The sequence below is a fragment of the Netta rufina genome, assembly GCF_964035555.1.
Source record: "Netta rufina genome assembly, chromosome: 3".
Classification (NCBI taxonomy): Eukaryota; Metazoa; Chordata; class Aves; order Anseriformes; family Anatidae; genus Netta; species Netta rufina.
The window spans coordinates 40,863,049-40,884,380 of NC_140125.1; the positions used below are offsets into that span (position 1 = coordinate 40,863,049).

Consider the following 21,332-nt stretch of genomic DNA (forward strand, 5'->3'; position numbering starts at 1 on the left):
GTGCACTGTGTAAACGACAGCAGCTGGAAATGACAGCGATGGAAAGCCTTACAGCCCTCCCTGGAGCCCTGCAGCAGGGGTGGGATGGGCAGGGGGAAGCACAAATTCCTCAGTTCCTCAGCTGCCAGAGCCTGATCTGTCATTGAATCTGTGCCCACACCTCAAGTGCCAGGAGGCCACTGGAGGCCCAAGGTAGGCAGTCTGTTATCCAAATCGCTGAAGTCTCAGCCTTATCAAAGGAGCACTGCTTTGGTTTTTCTTTGTCTCCACATCAGAATTTGATGTGTTGGTTGGCAGAGCAGTTCACTGGAGGTTGGTCACTACCTTTTGGGCCAGTGCCATGTTGAGGCTTTTCATGCTTTTCCTGTGTTAGACCTCCTTTATGTGTTACCTGTGCAATTTTTACTCTCCTCCTCTTTGGAGGAGGAAAAAAAAAAAAAAAAGGAAAACTTTACAATTTATTGTGTTGGGATGCAAGGATTCCCTACAAGCTTGCCATGGTTTGTGACCACAAAGCAGCCTTTTCTTCTGCATTGCTCTGTTGAAAAACTATTAGCAAGCAAGTTCAATCACTTGTTTTGCTGCCTTGTCAGTTTTCAGTCCCAGTGTATGTTCTGGTGCATTACTCAGGACCCCAGTGTTCCTATCCACAAAGACCACATGATTTTGTTTGCGATTCAGGAGTCTAAATCTTAATAAATAAATAAATAAATAAAAAATGCCCCAGAAATGGCAGATACTTTAGATACGTACAGTTGTATCTCTAATAAGTCCTCCAAAGCAACAGCTAACTTGAGGAAGACAGCAGTGGGATATGACGTGTTTGGGTTTTAGCTCCCAGCATTGCTTAATTTGCTGAATACTCACAGGCAGATCGAATGGCACAAGCAAGGGACATTACATAAATATTGGCAACCGCAGGCATTCAGTAATCATCCGTAAAACTCTGACGGATCATCAGGATTCAGAACTGTCCTGAAAATGCTGTGCTTTGTGTTTGTAACCGGGGTGCTCGTTTCCAGTTCAGCACCCCGCGCTGTCTCCACTTGTATCCTTGCAGCTTGGGGACTGCCAGCATTTCTGGGGGGTGCAGGTGCTCACAGCACCTGTCCTTCAGAGTAGCAAACGTGTTCAAAGTAGGGCACAGCAACAGAGAAAGCAAGCTTGGGGGGGGGGGGGGGGGGATCTTGTAAAGAACCACCAGCAAAAACACCTAAAATAAATGGTGTGGGGACATCGCGCTGTGCTCCCCTGCAAAATCTTCCTCCCTGACAAAACTGAGGGGTGTCCTGATACAGTGCTAACTCTCGACATGAAGAAAACAGACCTGAATATTTAATTTTACTGTCTACCAGAGACAAACTGCATATGTAACGTTATTAGTGTCACCGAGAGATTGACTGCCTACCTTCCTGTTGCTTGTTGAAGGAGATTTCCATTTACCCTCATCTAACTCTAAGATAAAGAAGGGACCATCTGTTCTTTTTCCTTCACTCCCTCCTTTATTACAGTCCTTTGTTCTCGTGCTCTCAAATCCTAATTCCTCCTCCCTGATGTCCTCCGTATTTGCCAGGTCTGTCAAACACCATGCACCCATCTTTTTCTAGGCCTATTCGGCCTTCAGTTGTTTCTTGCTCTTCCTTATTTGTTGGCATGCCTATTTCCCTACCTCTGGTATGCAGGCCGTGTTTTACTGTACGTTGCTCTTCTGTGCCAGTACTCCAAGAAGATCTGCAGCTGGCACAGGGAGCAGGGAGTGTTGTACAACAGAGGTGTGAAGGGTGGTTGGTGCTGGGCTGCACTGCTGTACCTCCTGCATGCCAGTGGCGGTTTTCCTTCATGAGAAATGTTTAAGGACCCTCTGACACAAAAAGGAAGGTCAGCCTTCCATGTCTGTATCGATTTTTCTGAGTAATTCTGGCTCTGCTGCGTTTCCTGCCCAAAAAAAGACAGTCTTCAAGGATGATGTGTCTGGATGAGGTGTCCTTCCTACTTAGAAATAAGACCCTTCTGTGAACAGCTGTTTTATGCTGGTGACTGTGGACACAAGGGTAAATTTTGCCCAAATCCATTTTACACTATCAGGAATTTTACAGGGACTTGTTCATTAGTGCTCCTCCTCCAGTCCTCTTGCTTCATTCCCCCTTAAAAAAAAAAAAAAAGAAAAAGAAAAAAAAAAAAACTAAATTAACATTACCACTGGAGAAACTTGTATCAGTGAAGGCAGTTGTTGGATCTGAATGCAAACAAGGCTGCTGGCATTTTTATGTATTCCATTATTGAGAGCAGGCCTAGGAACCACATAGTTAAAACATCATCTGCACAAATGAGAGCAGTGGGGAAGTTTAGGGAAGAAATCTGGTGTGGATGATGGCTTTGTGTACAGTTCTGGCATGATTTGTCCATTTCCTTAGTCCCAAGGGAAAAAACTGTAGCAGCGATAGCAAAAACTGTATAAATATAGCTCTGTGATGATACTGTAAGCAGTGTCTGTCTTTGCCTCCCTGAACATCTTCTCTAAGCCTGTCTTGCATGCTTGATCTCTCTTACATATGTGTGCACGTATATAAATGTATAACCTACTACATAGAGAGAGATTGCACACCAAATAATGATTCCTTCTGTATCTCAGCCCTTTAAAACATATGATGTGCTGTAGGCTTTGAGATCCAGTGAATCACCAGGTCACATTTATGGTATAGCTGCTATTTTGCATAGTCACCATGTAATAGTGTCAGGACTGTCTCTGAACAGATTTTTAACAGACATCTTGGTATACTTGAACCTGTGTTATGGAAAGCCACTACATGAGCAGGAAAAATACCAGGCATCAGTGTTTCACTTGCTTCATGTATGATTTTGGGACTGGAAAAAAGGCTCCAGGTGTTAGAGAAACAAATACTCATCTGGCATACTTGCAGTCTGATTCATCCTTCTAGATGTGTTTGTGTAAATTCAGCATCTGCTTTCAAGAAATCATTTTTGTGCTGATCTTACTTGAAAATGTTTCTGTCTTGCTGTACCTCATTGCACGTATTTTCTCTCAACAGAGTTTGCACTTAGGATAGTGAATGCCCCGATGGCCTTGGACTTAGCGTTGGGCACACTGTGTGAGCTGCTTCAGCTGTGGGGGGAAGCCCGTGCCGGCGTGCCGGTCTTGCTGGAGTGGCTGCTGGGAGACAGTGATCCACAACAAGGCTCGGAGGCTTCAGCTCTGGTAATTGTAACATGCAGCTGCCCCCTCACGCTGGGATGGCTGCTTCTTGCAGTAGGCATAGAATGAAATGGCTAATCTGATGGAGCCATTCCCTGACGGTCATTACTCCAGTATTAATTGTATTTACAATTACATGTAATAATAAAAATCACGTGGACAGATTTAGAATAAATAAATAGAGTTGATGTCAGTGGCCTGGCAATATCAGTATAAAATTAAAAAGACCAACAAACAGACATTGAAATAAATCAAGAGTTACTTAACAAATTGTTGTTGACTGCAGCTGTAACTAATTGCATTCAGTGGCATTGCAGATGACCGCCCGCCTTGAATCTGAAGTGCTGTTGTGGGTGCCAGGCACATCTGGCATTCAAGAGCCGTGTTCCCCCAGCTGCTTGTCCAGAGATTGCAGCTACGGATTTGGTACCCTGGTGCCATCTCCATAGGACTGGTTCTGTACAGCACTTAGCCTCTCTTACCTAAGCCAGTGCCTTCAGAAGGATTCTTTACGCAAAGCAAAGCTTTGCCATGTTGGTCCTGTAGAGGTTACTGCCATAGCACTGCGCTACCTTTGCCTTGACGAGGCTGTAAAAATGAAAATCAGGCTAGACGGTAACGCGGAAGTAGCAGGAACAGCCACGTCTTTGGGACATTTGTTGGCAATTAATACACACCATAAAATGTATTACGAAACCTCTTAAGTCTGTGGTTTACGTACGCCTTTCTGATATTTCACTGGCTGATACCATTTTTCTCTTTCATTTAATCCACTCAAAAAGCTCCATGAGATAGCAAATTACCATGCTGGTTACAGGAGTCTCTGTGAAATACAAGACAGTTAGAGTGGAAGGCAAGCACATGTTAAGGATTAGGACTACTACTTATTTCCACTATTCCCCAAGAGTTCTACCACAACTGCCTCATTTTTGAAGGTAGAATTTCTTTGGCAAAGGAAGAAATTTCATATTGCATTGAAAACCTGTGGAAAATGATGCATATGAATTTTTCTTCCTTTTATTTATTTATTTATTTATTTATTTTTTAGCAGAAATAAGCTGTTCTATAACAGGCTCCACTTTCTACTTCTCTTTGTATCTTTCTTATACTTTAAAATGCTTTCATTGTTATCCAGCCCACAAGTCGTTTCCTAATTGCTGTTGTTTTTCTTTTCATTAAGGAAGAAGATGATAACCTGTTTGATAAAGGGGAAGTTAATTTTTGGGAAGAGAAGTTAACTAACGTCAGACAACTTAGTAAGCACCTTTTACAGCTTATACAAGTGACTCATCTAACCTTACCAGATCAAGAACTTAATCGACTGTCCAGAAGGGCACAGGACCAAGCCCAGCTTGTTGCACACCTTCTTAGAGCGCTTCCTCCGACTCCAGAATTTTCAAAAACTTCAGAATTCACAAAATTAGCTATTCAGAATGAAAGAATATCACTCTGCCTTAAAATAATAAATTTGCTCAAGTCTGATGAGATTTGCAAAAACGAAAGTCCAAAAACACTGAACTAAAGAAAAAAAAAAAGGAAAAAAGAAAACAAACCAACAAAAACCACTAGAAGTTAATTCTCAGGGAACTACAGACCTTATAGTGGATTAGCAGGGGACTGAATTCAATGGATATTCAAGGAGTTAAGGTATTGCTATGGCGACCCCAGTAAACCTGTAACAAACTATTCACTATTCATGCTAAAAACGCATTTTCCATATATGAGTCCATTGATTTATTTTTTTGGTCAGGTGTGCTGTGGGAGACCATTCCTTTTAAATGCATTTGCTAATTTCATTCAGCTGAGTATGGTTTATTGTAGCTACTGTAGGAAGTAAAGCAGCTAAGCCTAATATTTTCCATTCATCCAGGTGCAGGCCACCTGTCGTTTTATCCTGGATTTTTACCTCCTGTATTTTAATACCAGGAAAAAAAATATGTTTTTTGGAGGGAGGCTCATTTCGACAGGTAAAATGTTAATTATTGAATTGATAAGGGAAGTTTTTATTTTAAGTTAAACCTTGTATCCTTCTTTTTTGTCCGTGACAAATTCTAGACTACAGTTTAAATTTTACTGCATTCTTCTCTGGAGGAAGGCAAGGATCCTTACTTTGCTAGTAGCCTTGTTTTGTAGATGGAAACAGCATTAGTTACGCTTCGCATGCCTGTGTTTCCTGTAAATCAAATAACTACTTTGGTAAAATTGCTCTCAAATGAAATTGGCAGCATTGAAAACAAAGCAGCTATTCCACTTAGAGCAGAATAGTTTTGTCTTTACTTCAAAACACCTTGCTCTCCAAGCAGTCTTGAAAAAGAAGGTCCTGTTCGGTAGAATGAGGCCACTGGAGATGTGTAGGAAGTGTCCTCGTGCTATGGCGCTCTCCCTCCCGAGGTTTTGCAGCGAGCCCTTGGTAAGAGCCGCGTGGAATAATGTGTCCAGTGCTCAACAGTTTAATTGTCCGAGGTACAAAAACGTTTGTTGCACTTTGTGGATTTATTTTTCTGGGAATTTGGATTTGGCTGCGATGTGAAAATGAGACGTCAAAAATAAATACTTATTTTAAAAAGGATTTGTTATGTTCTTTCAGTCGAGGGCTATGGTTTTATATTTGGTCCGGCCATAGCTGGACATAGCCAAAACAAAGCTGCAAGTCGATATATATAGATACTGCAGTCTCCTTGGAAGTTAGAGTGATGTGCAATACACCATTGCTCACTTTCGGCCTCGCGGCTCGTAGCTGTACGTTAGCACAGCCTAGCTGCGCGTCCGGGTGACGATGCGGTGAGCGTGCAGCGGTCGGGAGGGCTGCAGGCTCTGCCGTGCTGCCGGTCTCCGGGAGGTGGCAATGCAACACAGCGCAACGCAACGCAGCCCTGCAGCGAGCAGCGCTCACTGGGCTGCAGCCCGAGACCCTGTGTCAGCTCCTGGCCGGGCTCTTCACCAAGAGCGACCGTCCTGGCCTGCCTGTGGCACCTAACTCGTGTCGCCCACTCCTTGCGACAGAGTGAGTTTGGGGAGGAATCTGCTGTAAAACAAGATAAACTGTCGAATTAAGCCTAATGAACATGTGCAAACTGCACCGGGCTAACTCACTCTAGGCAAAATCTCACGTCTGAAGTGGAAGTACTCGCTGCAGGCTTCCAGGATTTGAGATTACTTATGTAAGTAATGCACAGTGCAACGTGAGGCTTCACGCAGCAGCAGGAGAACGTTAGAATCGGAGATGGCAGCGTGTTGCACAGGGTGTGTGTTACCTAACGCAGTAAAGCCACGCTGGGAGCTGGCCTGGAAATTAATTCGTTGGCATCTGCCTTCAGCTCCTGGGCAAAGAGTAGCCCAGGTTAGGTCTGGAAGCCGCTTTTAAGGGTAGTCAGGAGCCGCACGGCTGCTTGACAGCTGCCCGCTAGCGCAGCTCCCAGCTTGTGGGACTGGTGCAGCAGCAAGCCTGGCAGAAGGGGGAACTCTGTCGCGTATCGAAAGGCCGGCTGGGCTCTGTGCCCTCGGCTGCTTCAGCAGCGAGTGTACGGCTGCCTGCTAGCCCTGGCTTTTTTGTGCTTTGCTGGAAAGAAGGGGAAGTGCGTGTGGACGTTTATACTGAGCGCTGGGCAGATGCGGACAGAGCAGCGTAGCAACAGGTCCACGGTGCCCATGAAACCGAGTAACTCGGGGAGTGCGGCTCCTCCAGGGCCAACTTCCCTCAGCGGCGGGGCGGGGGCGGCAGGGGGCGGCACAGCGCCGGGCACGGCCGGGAGGAGGAGGAGGAAGGGGGGGGGGGGGCGAGCAGCAGCGCGCTGCGGGCAGCCGGGAGCCAGCAGGCCCGGCCCCGGGGCGGCCCCGGGCTTTTGTCTCGGGCCCATTACGTGGCACAAGCGGCTGAGGCTGAGGAGGAGGAGGAGGAGGAGGAGGAGGAGGAGGAGGAGGAGGAGGCGGCTCCGCGCCGACCCGAAATGGCGGCCAGCGGCGGGGCGGGGCGGGGCGGGCGGCGGGCGGGGCGCTGTGCCCCGGCGCCTCCCCCCCGTGCCTCGGCGGCGGCGTTTATATGGGGGCGGCGCGGGGCCCCGCCGAGCTCCCGCCGGTCGCCCGCTGCCCTGCAGCCGCCGCCGCCGCCCCGGCCCGGCTCCCGCCGCCCCGCCGGGAAGGAGTCGGGAGCGATTCGGACCCGTGAGCGGCCGGCACCCCCCCCGCACCCACACCCACCCCGCCCCGGCCCGGCCGCCGCCGCCTCCCGCCCAGTCGTGGCTTTTGCAAACCCTCCGAGGGGAGCGGGCTCTTTCGGTCCTTGCTGCGTGTCCGACCATTACAGGATCTAGCGATGTCGACGACGCTGTTATCGGCCTTCTACGACATCGACTTCTTGTGCAAGGTAAGGGCCGGGCCGGGGCAAGGGGGGCGGCTTCCCGGGGGGCGCGGGGCTGCTCCGCGCCCCCAGCCCCGTCCCCGTCCCCGTCCCTGCCCCGCCGCGGCTGCGGCTGCGGGGCCGTGCCCGGGGCGGCGCGGGCCGGCGGTCGCGCTGCGAGCCAACCCGCCTCTCTCCGCTCTCTCCTCCTCCTCTTCTCCCGCTCCCCGTCCCCCCCTTCTCCCGCCCCGCTCGCAGACGGAGAAGTCCCTGACCAACCTGAGCAGCATGCTGGACAAGAAGGCCGTGGGGACCCCGGTCACCCCCCCCAGCTCCAGCTTCGCGCCGGGCTTCCTGCGGCGGCACTCGACCAGCAACCTGCCGGCCCTGGCCGGCGGCTCCAAGTTCCCCAGCCCCACCGGCTCCAGCTCGTCCTCCTCCTCCTCCTCCTCCTCCTCTTCCTCCTCCTCGTTCGGCAGCCTGAAGGAGACGGGCTCCGGCGGCGGAGGCGGCGGCAGCAGCAGCCCCACGGCCCTGCTCAACAAGGAGAACAAGTTCCGGGACCGCTCCTTCAGCGAGAACGGCGAGCGCAGCCAGCACCTCATGCAGCAGCTCCAGCAGCAGCAGCAGCAGCAGAAGGGGGGCGGCTCGGGCGGCGGCGGGGGGGCGCCCATCAACTCGACGCGCTACAAGACGGAGCTGTGCCGCCCCTTCGAGGAGAGCGGCGCCTGCAAGTACGGCGAGAAGTGCCAGTTCGCCCACGGCTTCCACGAGCTGCGCAGCCTCACCCGCCACCCCAAGTACAAGACCGAGCTGTGCCGCACCTTCCACACCATCGGCTTCTGCCCCTACGGCCCCCGCTGCCACTTCATCCACAACGCCGACGAGCGCCGCCCGGCGCCCGGCGGGGGCACGGCCGCCGCTCCCCCCGCCTCGGCCGCCCCCCCGCACCACCACCACCACCACCACCAGCACGCCCCGCACCCCGCCGGCAGCACCGGCGACCTCCGCGCCTTCGCCCCCCGCGACCACCCCCTGGGAGGAGGAGGAGGAGGAGGCGGCGGCGGCTTCGGGCACCCCCGCGGCGGCGGCGGCGGGGGGGGCAGCGAGCGGCCCAAGCTGCACCACAGCCTGAGCTTCTCCGGCTTCTCCGCCCACCACCACCACCACCACCACCCGCACGCCGCCGCCCCGCCGCCCCCGCCGCCCCCCGGCGGCCGCCTGGACGCCGCGCTGCTGGAGAGCCCCGGCGGGTCGCGCACGCCGCCGCCGCCCGCCTCGGCCTCGTCGTACTGCGAGGAGCTGCTCTCGCCGCCCTGCGCCAACAACGCCTTCGCCTTCTCGGGCCAGGAGCTGGGCAGCCTCATCGCGCCCCTCGCCCTGCACACCCCCAGCTTCGCCGCCGCCGCCGCCGCGGCAGCCGCCGCCGCCGCCTATTACCGCTGCCAGCAGCAGCAGCAGCAGCAGCCCCCGCCGCCGCCGCCCCCCGGGGGGGGCTGCCCGCCGCCCCCCGCCTCGCCGCCCTTCAGCTTCCAGCCCCTGCGCCGCCTCTCCGAGTCGCCCGTCTTCGACGCGCCGCCCAGCCCGCCGGACTCGCTGTCGGACCGCGAGAGCTACCTGAGCGGCTCCCTCAGCTCCGGCTCGCTCAGCGGCTCCGAGTCGCCCAGCCTGGACTCGGGCCGCCGCCTGCCCATCTTCAGCCGCCTCTCCATCTCCGACGACTAGGCCGGCGGCTGCCCCTGCCCCTGCCGCTGCTGCTGCTGCTGCTCCCGCTGCGCCCCCCGCCGCCGCCCCCGGGTCGGCCCCGCGCCCCCCCCGCAGCCGCGAGCGCAAGTAAGTCACAGGGCGAAGAGAGAGAACCCTGCTCTTCTTCTTGTTGTTTTTTGTTTTTTTATACGTATATCTATCTATATATCCACCGAGAGCTGAACAAAAAAAAAAAAGCGTTTTGCGAAAGGGCGAGTGACGTGAACTGAACAAACCTATTTTTATAGAGAGACCTTGGAAGAAGGGGATTTTTGTTTTGGGGTTGTTTTTTTTTTTTTTTTTTTTTTTCGTTGTTGTTCTTTGGAGACAAGTTATGATACGCACCAGCAGCAGCCATTCCATCTGTGTTCAGAGAAAACAAAAAAAAGAAAGAAAACAAAAAAGCGTTAGCAAAGACACCACCAGAAAGCAACAAACAATCCGGGGAGCGCGGGTTCTGCCTTTCCAGCTCCTCCACATCTGCAGGCACACGCAGAAAAGCCACCGAGCAGTTCTTGTCTTTCAATCCAGTTCAAATAAAAACACAGAACATAACTAAAACCTATAAGCTTTTTTTAAGAAAAGAGAAATCCAACATCCTGCCAAGAATATGCCTTGATAACAACCTTCTTTTTTTATATATCTATATATTATTATTATAACAAATGCTAAAACCTTCATTCCAAAGTTTAATATTGGTTCCATTGCCACCACTTAGTGGATGTTTGGCTTAGAACAATTTTTTTTGTTGTTGCTTTATTTGGAAGCACTCAACTGAGTTTAGTTTGTAATTGTTGGAGAATAACTGCTGATTTTTTTAATTTTTTTTAGCTGTTTGAGTTGATTGCATGAATGAGTCACTGCACACAACTCAATATGAAACTATTTAACTTATTTATTATCTTGTGAAAAGTATACATTGGTAATTTGTTCATACTGTATTTATCGGGTATGATGAAAAGCAATAGATATATATTCTTTTATTATGTTTAAATTATGATTGCCATTATTAATCGGCGAAATGTGGAGTGTGTTCTTTTCACAGTAATATATGCCTTTTTGTAACTTCACTTGGTTATTTTATTGTAAATGAGTAAAATTCTTAATTTAAGAGATTGTATGTAATATTTATTTCATTAATTTCTTTCCTTGTTTACGTAAATCTGAAAGATTGCATGGTTTCTTTATAGAAATCGGTCTCGATGCTGTGGAAGTAGTTTGAGCAATTTCTATGGGTTTTTTAGAATGTAAATGGTTGTAGCCCGTCCGAGTTGAAAAACAAACAAGTAGAAGAAAGGGGGGGGGGAACAAACCAACAAAACAAAACAAAAAAAAGACTTACTTTGCAATCAGACTTCAAAGTGGCAAATCTAATTTCAGAGTTGTTGAAAGTAACCAAAAAGTATTTCTTGTTGCCTAACTCCACCAATCACACTGTGATGTAGTCTCAAAGTATGTAGCAATAATTGGGGGTCCCAGTATTATGTCTCACAGTGCCTTCTTGAGGGTCCATGCTTGCCTTAAATATTTCTCAACCAAATAAGTATTTTTATTAATGCTTGAGATGATAATTTGAATGTAGGGATGGGTTTTAACTACAGCAAAATTTCACCACTCTTTATTTTATAAGAATGGAGGCCATCTTTGGATCTGAAACTTTATACAGTACACGAGCATATCTTGTTTAATTGAATTCCAAAACTTGTAATTTTTTTTTTCTTATGTAGAAAGTCGGGAGTTTTCCGAAACTTTCCTGGACGGTGGATGAATGAGCAGTAGCTTAGTTTTGTTTGTACATAGGTACAGATTGAGCACTATGTACTCTTTTGGACTACTTTAACAGAAGTATGTTTTGAATGTAACTAAAGGATAAGTCAACTTGAGTTGTAATATATTTTTCGGGAGTCAGTTCACTACAAATTGTGTGAGACTGTAAACTTTGTACTGTAAATGTTTTGTAGTTCTCCCAATAAAGTTTTTTTGAAAAAAAAAAAAAAAAAGAACAAAAAACCAGCACAACCCCAACTCTTGGAGCCCTGCCTAGGCCGTGCTTCCCGCTCGCCCCCCTCACGCCCGGGCCTGGCTGCAGATTAACCAGGCCCTGCAGCCCCGGCCCACTCCTGCAGCCAGCCCTGGTCGGCGGCCAAAGCTAATAAATGCTTCCAGAAGGTTCGGCCCTGCGGGTGCCGCCGGTGTGCTCTGTCCTGCTTCCCTTTTTTTTTTTTTTTTCCCTGTGGTTTTTTTTTTTTTTTTTTTTTTTTTCTCTTCCTTTAGGAAGAGGCCTGGAGGATCGGGCCCCTGTTGCCTCTGTCTTAGCAGCTGGAATGGAAAAATCTAGTAATGGCATTTATCGCCAGCATGGCTAGTAACGTGCCATTAGCCTTCCCTGCTTGCTTGGGATAAGGAGGAAATGGCAGTTTGGGCCATAAAAAGGCGTAATTAAGGCTTACCCTTTGTCCCAAAAGCTGCCTTCCTCAGCGGGAGGAGCGAGGGTTCCTGCCTGGGTGCTCCCGGGGCTTGGGGCATATTGGTGTTAATCGGGCCTGTGTTAAACGTGGTAATAGGGTTTTCAAGGCTTGGGTTTTTCAACAAACTACATTTCTGGGGGTGTATTTATATAACAAAATAATAACTCAGTGGCCTGGGGACTGCGCGTTTGTTATTGCTGGAGGGATTTTCTTCACTCCAGACTCCCCACTTTGGTTCCTTACTCCAATTGATCCCTTAAACTTTCAGTCATGGTTTCTACAGGCATATTTTTGTTCTTTTGTCAGACTAATAATAAATGTTGTTAACATCGTGGCATCTCTGCGCTGTCTGGACTGCCACGGTACTTTCTATAAATACGAGGCAGAATGTAATACGGGTGCCATATGTTTGTGTAACAAACCTTGGACTGACTCTGGGTTTAAAATTAAAACAAACGTAAGCAATGTATGACAACACAGGCCAGTGGCAGCGGTCCGCCTTTTTTTCGTGGGTCGGCCTGACACTTTGTGCTTGGAATCGCTCCCGTGGCTTCCCAAAACGACTCCTGGAGGAGCTGCTTCACGCGCTGCCTGCGGGGCACCTGGCACGGCCGGGTCCCTCCTTCGTCCTGCGGCAGCCCCTGTGCCCGCCAGCAGGAGCTGGGCGCCCGTGGCTTCAGCTCTCAGCTCAGCGGGTGGCCGAGCCAATGTCTTAACTCGCCTTTGGGATTTGGAAGCTGCCCAAAGTGGGACAGGACAGCCTGGGTGACCAGTCCCCGAAGTTGCAGCATGTGGGAAAGCAGGGCCCGGGCTGCCCTGTAGCCTGCCCCAGGGCTCAGAGGCCAGTTCTCTTGCACCCTGCTTTGTTTATATCTCTGCAAAAGTGTATTTCAAAACAACCCGTTACAATGTTATGTGCCACTGGTCAGAAAACCAGAAGTCCTTGGACTGGGAAGATAAGTGTCTCTTTCTTGCGCTGCACAATCAAGTGTTAACCTTTAAACTGGTGACTTACAGTGTTGATTTAAGCAGAAGCTCTGTTGCTTTCATTTCAAAAGTCAGCGAAGCATGTAAAGCTGACCAGACCATTCAGAAATTCCTGATACCTTGCAATAAATCAATATGCTCTGCATGAAAACAAACTCTTTCTGCAAGAGCCATGGGCTGGGAAGGAGCTCCATGGTCTCTGCTATTGCACATCAGTAGCTGGGACGCTTAAAGTCCTGTTGGCTAGGGCTGAGTCTTGAATGCTTGCTTCAGCTGATAATCTGAAAGAAATTGCAGCAAAGACTTGCACATTCATAGAAATAGGTGTAATGGCACAGACCTTGAAAAAGGACCTGTTTCAAGATGGCTCGGTATGATAATTATGGGGTTTTCAACTATGTCAACTCAGCAGTTTTGATTTTGATCCCGAGTCCTCTCTATTTCTAGGGGGGCTCTTTGTTTGTTTCATTTTGTCCTCTTCAGGTAGAGCAGGATTGCTGAAACTCCAGTGCTTTTACTTTCTCTTGGCTTTGGGTCTTGCTGCCTGACACAAGTTCATAGAAAAACTAAACCTGATTCAGCACACATCTGAATGGATTGCACAACACGGAAAATGTTCCCAGCAGTGTGCCACAGAGCACAGGAATGCTGCTTTTCACTTAGCATGTCGTGGCTCTAACTTAAGCTTTTTTTTTCTTTTTTTTTTTTTTTGGTAATGATTTATTCCCTGTTCAAGAGTAGGAAGTCAAATTTACAGCATGCTCTGTGTAACCTGTGGAAGACATTGCGCCAGCACAGGAGGAGCCAGTAGGCTGTCAGCTCTTCAGTATATTTCTAATACGAAATGTCACAAACTCATGCTTTGTTGGTTAAAGATAGGTAGGGTATGAACCCCTTTCCAAATATCATTTAAGTGACCTATGCAACACTTCCATTACTCTGGAAAAGAAGTTATTGTTGCCTCCTGGCCATTTTCTGCTCTCATGCCCTACCCCATCCCATCCCATCTCATCCCACCCCGTAGGTCTTTCAACACATTTTGGAATGTGCGGCTTACTTTTAAAGAAGATACTGTGTGCATCTGACAATCCCGTTTTCAAAGAAGGCCTGAAATTTCATTTTTGTTTGTGATCAAGATGTACTTGGTTTAATTCTGTCATTTTGCTAGAAAGGTATTAAAGCTAAGGGACTTGTACTATGTAATTGTAATTGTGTGGTCTGTCTTGTTTGGCTGCCCTTGAGAGTGAACCTTGCTTGACAGAGCTTCTAGTGGCAGTGCTCTGTCACGGGTAAGGTGGGATGTTTCAGGTTTTGCCTGCTGAGCTCCCAGAGCACGGCAACACATCAGCTCTGGAAGCTGAACCTCCACTTTCTGACACCTCACCTTAAGCTCACATTCCTCAGTGCTTTAAGGCCTCTGCAATAAAGACACCGCTTCCCTTCTGCTGACCCTGCAGCCGGGTGGTGGTGGCCCAGCAAGGGCAGAGCTGGCAGCTGGAGGCAGGACTGTCCCATGTGGCCACAGCTAGACCCGTAAGTGCTCATCTGCTAAAGAAGCAAGCAGAAAGTTGGGATGAAACTGGTAGACTCGAGGTAATCATAGAATCATAGAATATCCCGAGTTGGAAGGGACCCACAAGGATCATCGAGTCCAACTCCTGGCACCGCACAGGTCTACCCAAAATTTTAGACCATGTGACTAAGTGCACAGTCCAAATGCTTCTTAAAAGCATGATGTAGCAGGCTGCCTTCACTGAGAGAGAGTAGTTCCTCCGCTCTGCTCCTCCCTGTCCCTTTCTGAGCTGCTCACCGAGCCGGTTCAGGTCACTGATCCAGCCGAGCCCGGCAGCCTGCTCACAGCTTGCACGAGGTGACCAGGGCTGGGCGCTCAGTCCGCTGCCACCAACAGGTCCACCCACCCCAGCCGGCCCTGGCACGTGCCACACCTGCCTGCAGGTCAGTGCGTTTTAGCAACCAGACAGAAATGGAAAAAAAAAAAAAAAAAAAGGTACTTCCTGCTGGGTTAGAGTTGCATCAGGTCAGCAAAGAGTCTGATGAGTTTCAGAGCTGGTGCAAGGGAGGGTGCTCTGCGTCCAGGAGATGAGGCAGGAGTGTTGAGATGGAGGGCATGGCACCTCTGCAGCAAGCTGCTGCATTGGCTTATCCATCCACCGTGGGTTTTGCTAAGTCTGGAGAAGCACCATTTCATCCAAAATTCTTTGGGAAATTCTTGGTTTGCGCATTTTAAGGCTTCTTTTCTGTATTGGTGATGTAATGACTCACATGGACCTTGAATATTTCTTGTGCCATGTGAAAAGATTTAAATGTTTAAAGGAAAACTCACCTCAAAAGTAGTCCTAATTAATGTGAGTGCATCCCATAGCAGTTATTTTGTCTTATTTACCTGAAATTAAATACAGGTTGTGTGGCAAAACTCAGCATCTTCTGAGAAGTTCTGAATGTGAAAGGAAGCGCTCGTTATCAGCTAGCATAGATTTAACAGGTTGTGTAATTTTTGCTGAATGTACTGTAGAGCATTGATTTTTATGTCTAATGCCTTAATTAATATTAAGAAGATAGTATTGTTTAGAGGACCATGTGTCTAAAAGGATTTTTTTCCCCAAAGCTTCATCAAACAGATGAAAGTAATTTCATCTCTCCTTTCAAAGAAATATAATGGATGTGTTAATGGAGGCATGTGGGAGTGAACCCCCAAAATTGGCATTCCTGTAGAAAACCAGGCAAAATTATCCTGATAACTCTCTTCTCTGTTGATGAAGAGGGATAGATGACATCTGCTGAGCAATTTCTATTCTGTACCCCATTTCAGAAGGAAACGCTGGGTAATTTAAAACCCCTTTTTCTACCATGGTTAATAACATACACAGGGAGCCAGATATGCTGAAATCTAAATATAAGGGTCCTATATCAATGCCTTATTACCTTATCTTTTCTGAATGACGTTCACTTGAATACCTGGAATTGTAATAGCTACTCCAGATAAGGAATGGAGGGAAATTCAATAACAGTAAGAGGCCTGGTAACTTACAGGATCTTGATTAGCCTTCAATGCACATAAATGTTGGGATAGGGTTCACTATACTGTATGCAAAGGAAGCTGAGCGGCAGTATGGAAACTGTTCCCTCATTGCGGAGAAGCACTGGGTTTTGTGGTTATTAAGGCTTTCTTAAGCCATGTATACGTGAGGTTTCTGACTCTTCCATCAATGACCATTTTTCACCTTCATTTTTATTTGCTTTAAAAATAAATCCTTGCTGGCCTGTGGATGGCAAGTAGCTCTGGCCCCTGCAGTGGTCTCAGAGCTCTTGCTGGCTGGGGTGGTGCATGTGGAGCTCTGGATCTCCTAAATATTGTCAACCCTGAAAGTAGACTTGTGTGCTTCAGTAAAGGCTGTAATCCAGCTGATGACACTGGATGGTGGTTTGCTCTTCCCATGGGTAAATGAGAAGGGAGAAGGAATAAGGGAGGAGAGGAACCTGCATGCAGTCATGCGTTACGTTGGCTCTGAAAGGATTTGACAGGCTATTTCTGTCTGTATTTACTCACAGCCTGTGCTTCAACCAGAAAGCTTTATACCACCTTTGGATACTCTTGCAGAATAACAGATTTTGCTGCACATGGAAACCATCAAAGGGAGATGTGTGCGCCAAACATGTCTGTGGGGCTCTGCCTGTCCCTGTTCAGCCACCAGAAAAGGGAAGCAATAGCCCCAGCAGGCTCTGGAAACTCTCCTCAGATCACCAGAACCTGAAAACAGATTTTGTAATTTAATGAGCACACCCCAGTGATGGTTTCTCCTGTCCCAGTTTGGCATTATGTTGTTTCCTTGGAGTATGGCTAACGCTAGCAATTTCCACGTGGCTGACAAACCAACCTGATGGCAAAATGGAAACCTTTAATACAACTTCTACTTATAAAAGCTCATGCTGTGTTACAAAAGAGCAGTGTCTCTGTCCTTTTAGGTATGCCCAAAACACTTCCTCGGGATGGTAGGAGTGCATCAAAGGGAAGGCCACGACACCTCTTTCTGGGGCAGCAGAGCCTTGGGTCAGCGTGTGCCTATCAGGCACCTGTACCTGTATGAGGGCAAGTTGTTTCTTCATGTTGGCTGCAGCGTGGAGATGTGGCACATAAACAGAGAGGGTTTGACACAGAACGTGTGCTGTTGTGTTAATAGGGATGGAGAGCATCCTGTAAATCTTAGATGAGTTCAGTGTTAACAAATACTTTTTTAAAAGGTCAGATTAGATGAGGAATGCAGCGATTTGCCAATCCAAACGAACGCCAACTCTAAAAAGACAAGAATTTGTTTTCTGCTAGATTAGTGCTCTGATCTGGACTCATCCCATGGCCTCGTGGTTTCAGAACAAAAGCGTGAGAGAGGGCAGGAATATGTGAGCAATGCGAGGCTAGGACCTCCACTTTCAGCATCAGTGCAATTTTATATTGATTTGAACTGCCTGTGAAACCACATCCTAAGTTATGTTCTGAGTTTTCTTTCTTTCTTTCTCTCTCTTTTTTTTTTTTTTTTTTTTTTTTTTTTTTTTTTTTTTTTCCCTGCATATGCAATTGAAATCCCAGGATGTACCAAATAATGCCCAACAGACAGGCAGAGGCAAAGTCTTGTGCAGCAATCCATCAAACCATGCTGAGCTTTCTAGAGCTAAGCCTGAACATTTTGCCTCAGTTTGGCCATTTTGCATTTGGGGAAGTGTGGCTTGGAAGACTGTGGAAATGGTGCTGAAGAAGGGTTAGTCTGGACGCTTGGAAAAGCCACCTCCCCTGGAAGTGGCATGCAGCTCTTGGCTAGCGTCAACATGCACACAAAGGCATGGCCTGTCCTGGCTACTCAAAATGTCTCCTATGGTAACCCACATCTTAAACTGGAATTCAACACGGGTTTTAGAATTCATAGCACATGATTTGCAACTAAAACTGCTGCAAGAGCATTACAAAGCAAGAAATAAGCATCTCAGTTTATGGGGAACGTTTCCATCTGCAAATACAATGCAAGCCAAAATATAAGGTAGGAATTTCATGGCTGTCATGCTTGCAATGGATATTTTTTGGTGATGGTGAACAAAGCGTAGGGCTGGTGAATATTTCCCATAATACAACCCTTCAGTCTTCACAAATGCACAATCCAAAGCTGAAGGGCTGATACACTTGAAACCTCCAGCTCTACTGAGGAAGATGACAGTAGCTCATTATAGAGTTTCTCTCCATTTTCCCATCCAACAGTGGGTATGGGTACATGATGAGGGACACCTGGGGAGCAGTATGACTAAAAGAAGTACGTCCCGAAATACTGACTTGCAGAGTTAGTAGGATTTGGTGGGAATTCTTAAGTAAATTCTTAATTTTTTCTTATTCTTTAAGTAATTACAGGAATGCAGCCTGGCTGTTGAGCTAGAGCTACTGTTGCAAGACCAATGGTGAATTCTTTAGAAAGGGATTCTTTCAAACCACTGGTAAATACCAGCTTTTGAAGAGGCAGCAGGTATACCAAAATACAATGAGGCAGTACTAAACTGCTGCTCCAGGGAGCAGTTGCTTGTGGTTTAATACAGAATAGGTGCTGTTACTTTGGTGTGAACAAATAAAATACAATTTATTTATTTATTTACTTTTTAAAAGGGAAACAGTGTAAATAAAAGGTATAAAGACAGTCAGTTTAAATGAGATCTGTAGATTTACTTCTTAAAATGCATGCTATTGAAACATCTTAGAACACTGAATTATCTGCACATGTTCAACATCCTGGAAAACAGTATTGAGGTGTTTCCTTCAGAAGATCTTGCTCTCAAAGAGGTACAGCCTGTTGTCAGAGGGACTGTAACCCTTGCAGAAAGGTGGTAGTAGGCAGCAGGATGGGTCTGTTCTCCCAGCTTGCTTCTATCACCTGAACTTGGAAGAGTGCGAGTCAGAGTAGAGTTAGGATTTAATCTGGAGGAGACCCTTTTGAGACAGTAAGGCCAAGGGGGGCAGGATCCTGCTCAGATCCTTGCAGGACACTTGTGACTGTTACTCTACCATATCAGAGACATACCTGCTCCCAGTTTCACTGATTTTAATTGTCTTATTCAGAAATACCATTTACCTTTGCAGAGACTGCTCCTGCAGTCTTTAACATGGGGATCTTAATCCAATACTTAAAGTTCTACTACAAGTTGCCTAGGAGGTCTCATAGGGCCTCTACAAGCTCAGCTGGCTATGTTTTTTACCAAGATGTATAGCAGGAGGCTCAAATGAGCACCTCAAAGTCTCGAGAAGGCAGTAACCTGCCAGGTGCAGGTTGCTATTCTGTTTATTCATTTGGTTTAAAATGAGGGAACATTGGTTCCAGGTGGGATGCTCCCTCACCTCAAGCTATTGACACAGTGCCTGGAATTTGGTACTTAAGCAGGGACAGGCATACAGAAAAAACCAAGAAAAAACATTGGTGTAGTTAAATTCTTAGTCCTTTGATAATGTAGGAGATATGAGGGGGAAAAAGACCTGTTTGGGTTTTGATTGCTCCCTCTCCCCTCTTTTTTTTTTTTTTTTTCTTTCTTTTTTGTACTTTGTAGTATTGAATGTTTTGTACTTTTTTTTTTGTAGTATTGAATGAATTGTACTTTGTAGTATGGAATGTTTTCACCTTACAACTCCAAAAACTGATTGGAAAGAACAATTGTTCAGACAGTGGGGAATTCATGGAGGTCGAGCAGATAGTATTATCCAGGTGGAAAAGCAAGTACTGAGCATCTCAAAAAAGTTTCCTTGAAATTACAGGAAGTGTACTTTATGTAACTCCAGAACTAGTAGTAGAAAAGAAAAAAGATGTAGGGAGAAATCAGCCAGTTAGAATTAAAAAAAAAAAAAAAAAAAAGAAGAAAAAAAAAAAAGACAGAACTTAATATTTCATGATTGTGCCAGCATTATGCAAGCAAAGGACAGCATCTTGTAAGTTAGAAACCACAGGATGGCCGTGTTGCCTTGACTGCACAGAGAAAAGTGGAAGAAACTGTAAATACTATTGTATACAAGTTTCCCTTCCCCTTTTGCCACATCCAACATAAAAGAAGTAATCCATAACAGCATTTAGTATCACACAGCTTCTTGGTATATTCAGCTTTTTAGGCAAGCAGCCCATCACTCTACAAACTGGACAGTGCTCAGGGATGGGAGTGTTCCAGCAGATCCCCATCTTGTTAAATAGAGCTCAATCAAGCCCAGGTGAAAATGCTTGTTCTTCAAAACAGTATGCAGAGACATAGCAGTCCAGGTGAGCGGTGGGGAAAGTGAAGGTAAAGGTTTTCCTGAAACCTGCCTTGCTGTCTGCTGCAGGGCGTGCTGCCTGGATCTCAGGGTTGCACAGAGCCATGTGTCTGTAAGGCCTGGGTGCTGCCATGCTGTGGCTTTCAGCTTTGTGGCGGCGGGCTGGGAAGCCAGGAGCCTGGGCTTTGGCTCCAGGCAGGTGCCCATCCACCACATCGTGCCTTGCTGCAGCTCCTGCAGCCTTTTGGCTGCCCCACCTTCCCCAGGGGAAACTTCTGGAGGCACTTGGTTGGAAATGTTGGATTTACTACCCTCCAGCTTCCTCTCCTTAAAATGCGTAAGTACGTGATTTCTTAATAGCTCACTTCTAAGGAATTTTATGCTTTCTGGAGAATGGAAATTATGATTTCTGAGCAATTCTTTGTAGCAGTTAGGAAGGGTGGAGAAGCTAGGGGAGCGCTGGTATCTGTGGTGATGGAGCTCTCTCCTGCTGCTGCTGGCATTTCATAACATCAGCAGCGTATCTGGCCTCGGGTGTGTGTTTGGATTCTAGTGTGGGAGAAGGAGAAAGAGCGAAGGAGGGAAGGCCTTCAGCCTTGGCCACTCCTGCAAATGGCACTGGACTGTACTCAGTGCGACAGCTACGCAGCTGGTGTTGGGAGATGGTTTAGAAAAGTAAGAAAGAGAGGTCCCAGCTTGTTTGGTAAATGTGGTGACATCTGATAAATAAAACTGCTTTTGTGAGGTGAGGAGGAGCTGCTTTCAAACAAGGAGCCCTGCAGGGCAGAGCTGAGTTGAGGCTCCAAGCCTGCTCCCAGCTTTTCCCTCAGAGGGCTGATGGGGACCTGCACCCAGACTGGACAGAGCCCAGGGCAAGCCTGGGCTCAAGTTCAGCTCTCTTACCACACTTGTTGCTTTTTAAATATATATCTATATTTTTATTTTATTTTATTTTATTTTTTATTTTTTTATTCTTTCCCCAAATCTGCTTAATTTTTCTGAAATGAAACGACTTTCTAGTTTGCTCTGTGCCTGGGTTGGAGCGGCCTGCGTGGGCTGTGGTATTTCTGGAATTAGAAGATTCTGGAAGTCTTGGAGAAATCCGATCTGCCTGAGGTGCGGTGGTGTGTTGTGTTTGTTTTGTCTTTTGTTTTTTAACCATACTGAAGAAAATGGTCAAGTCTGGATAAAGATTAAACTTTGGGGCATTTGACTGGGATGAACCTCAGATTATTTATGGTTTATCATCTTTCTGCATGTTTAGGGCTGTGATGCTTTCTGTGCTGTCCATCTTACTGG

At 47.3% G+C, this 21,332-nt stretch overlaps 2 protein-coding genes across 2 annotated transcripts in view; both read left to right on the forward strand.

Annotated features, from left to right (window-relative positions):
- Positions 1-5,742, forward strand: part of THADA (THADA armadillo repeat containing) — a 161,304-nt gene extending 155,562 nt beyond the window's left edge. Inside the window, exons 37-38 of the mRNA XM_084285393.1 lie at positions 3,051-3,217; positions 4,395-5,742. Of these exons, the coding sequence (XP_084141519.1) occupies positions 3,051-3,217; positions 4,395-4,736 (509 nt within the window). The 3' untranslated portion in view covers positions 4,737-5,742. The remainder of the gene's footprint in view (positions 1-3,050; positions 3,218-4,394) is intronic.
- A 1,649-nt stretch (positions 5,743-7,391) lies between these two features.
- ZFP36L2 (ZFP36 ring finger protein like 2) lies at positions 7,392-9,417 on the forward strand. The gene is made up of 2 exons (XM_084283614.1): positions 7,392-7,577; positions 7,809-9,417. The coding sequence occupies exons 1-2, from the start codon at positions 7,527-7,529 to the stop codon at positions 9,273-9,275; spliced, it is 1,518 nt and encodes a 505-aa protein (XP_084139740.1). The 5' UTR covers positions 7,392-7,526; the 3' UTR covers positions 9,276-9,417.
- The last annotated feature ends 11,915 nt before the right edge of the window (positions 9,418-21,332 follow it).

Coding starts and splice junctions, on each gene's coding strand:
- ZFP36L2 (XM_084283614.1), top strand. CDS start 7,527: ATGTCGACGACGCTGTTATCGGCCTTCTACGACATCGACTTCTTGTGC. Junction 7,578..7,808: donor ACATCGACTTCTTGTGCAAG/GTAAGGGCCGGG, acceptor CCCCGCTCGCAG/ACGGAGAAGTCCCTGACCAA.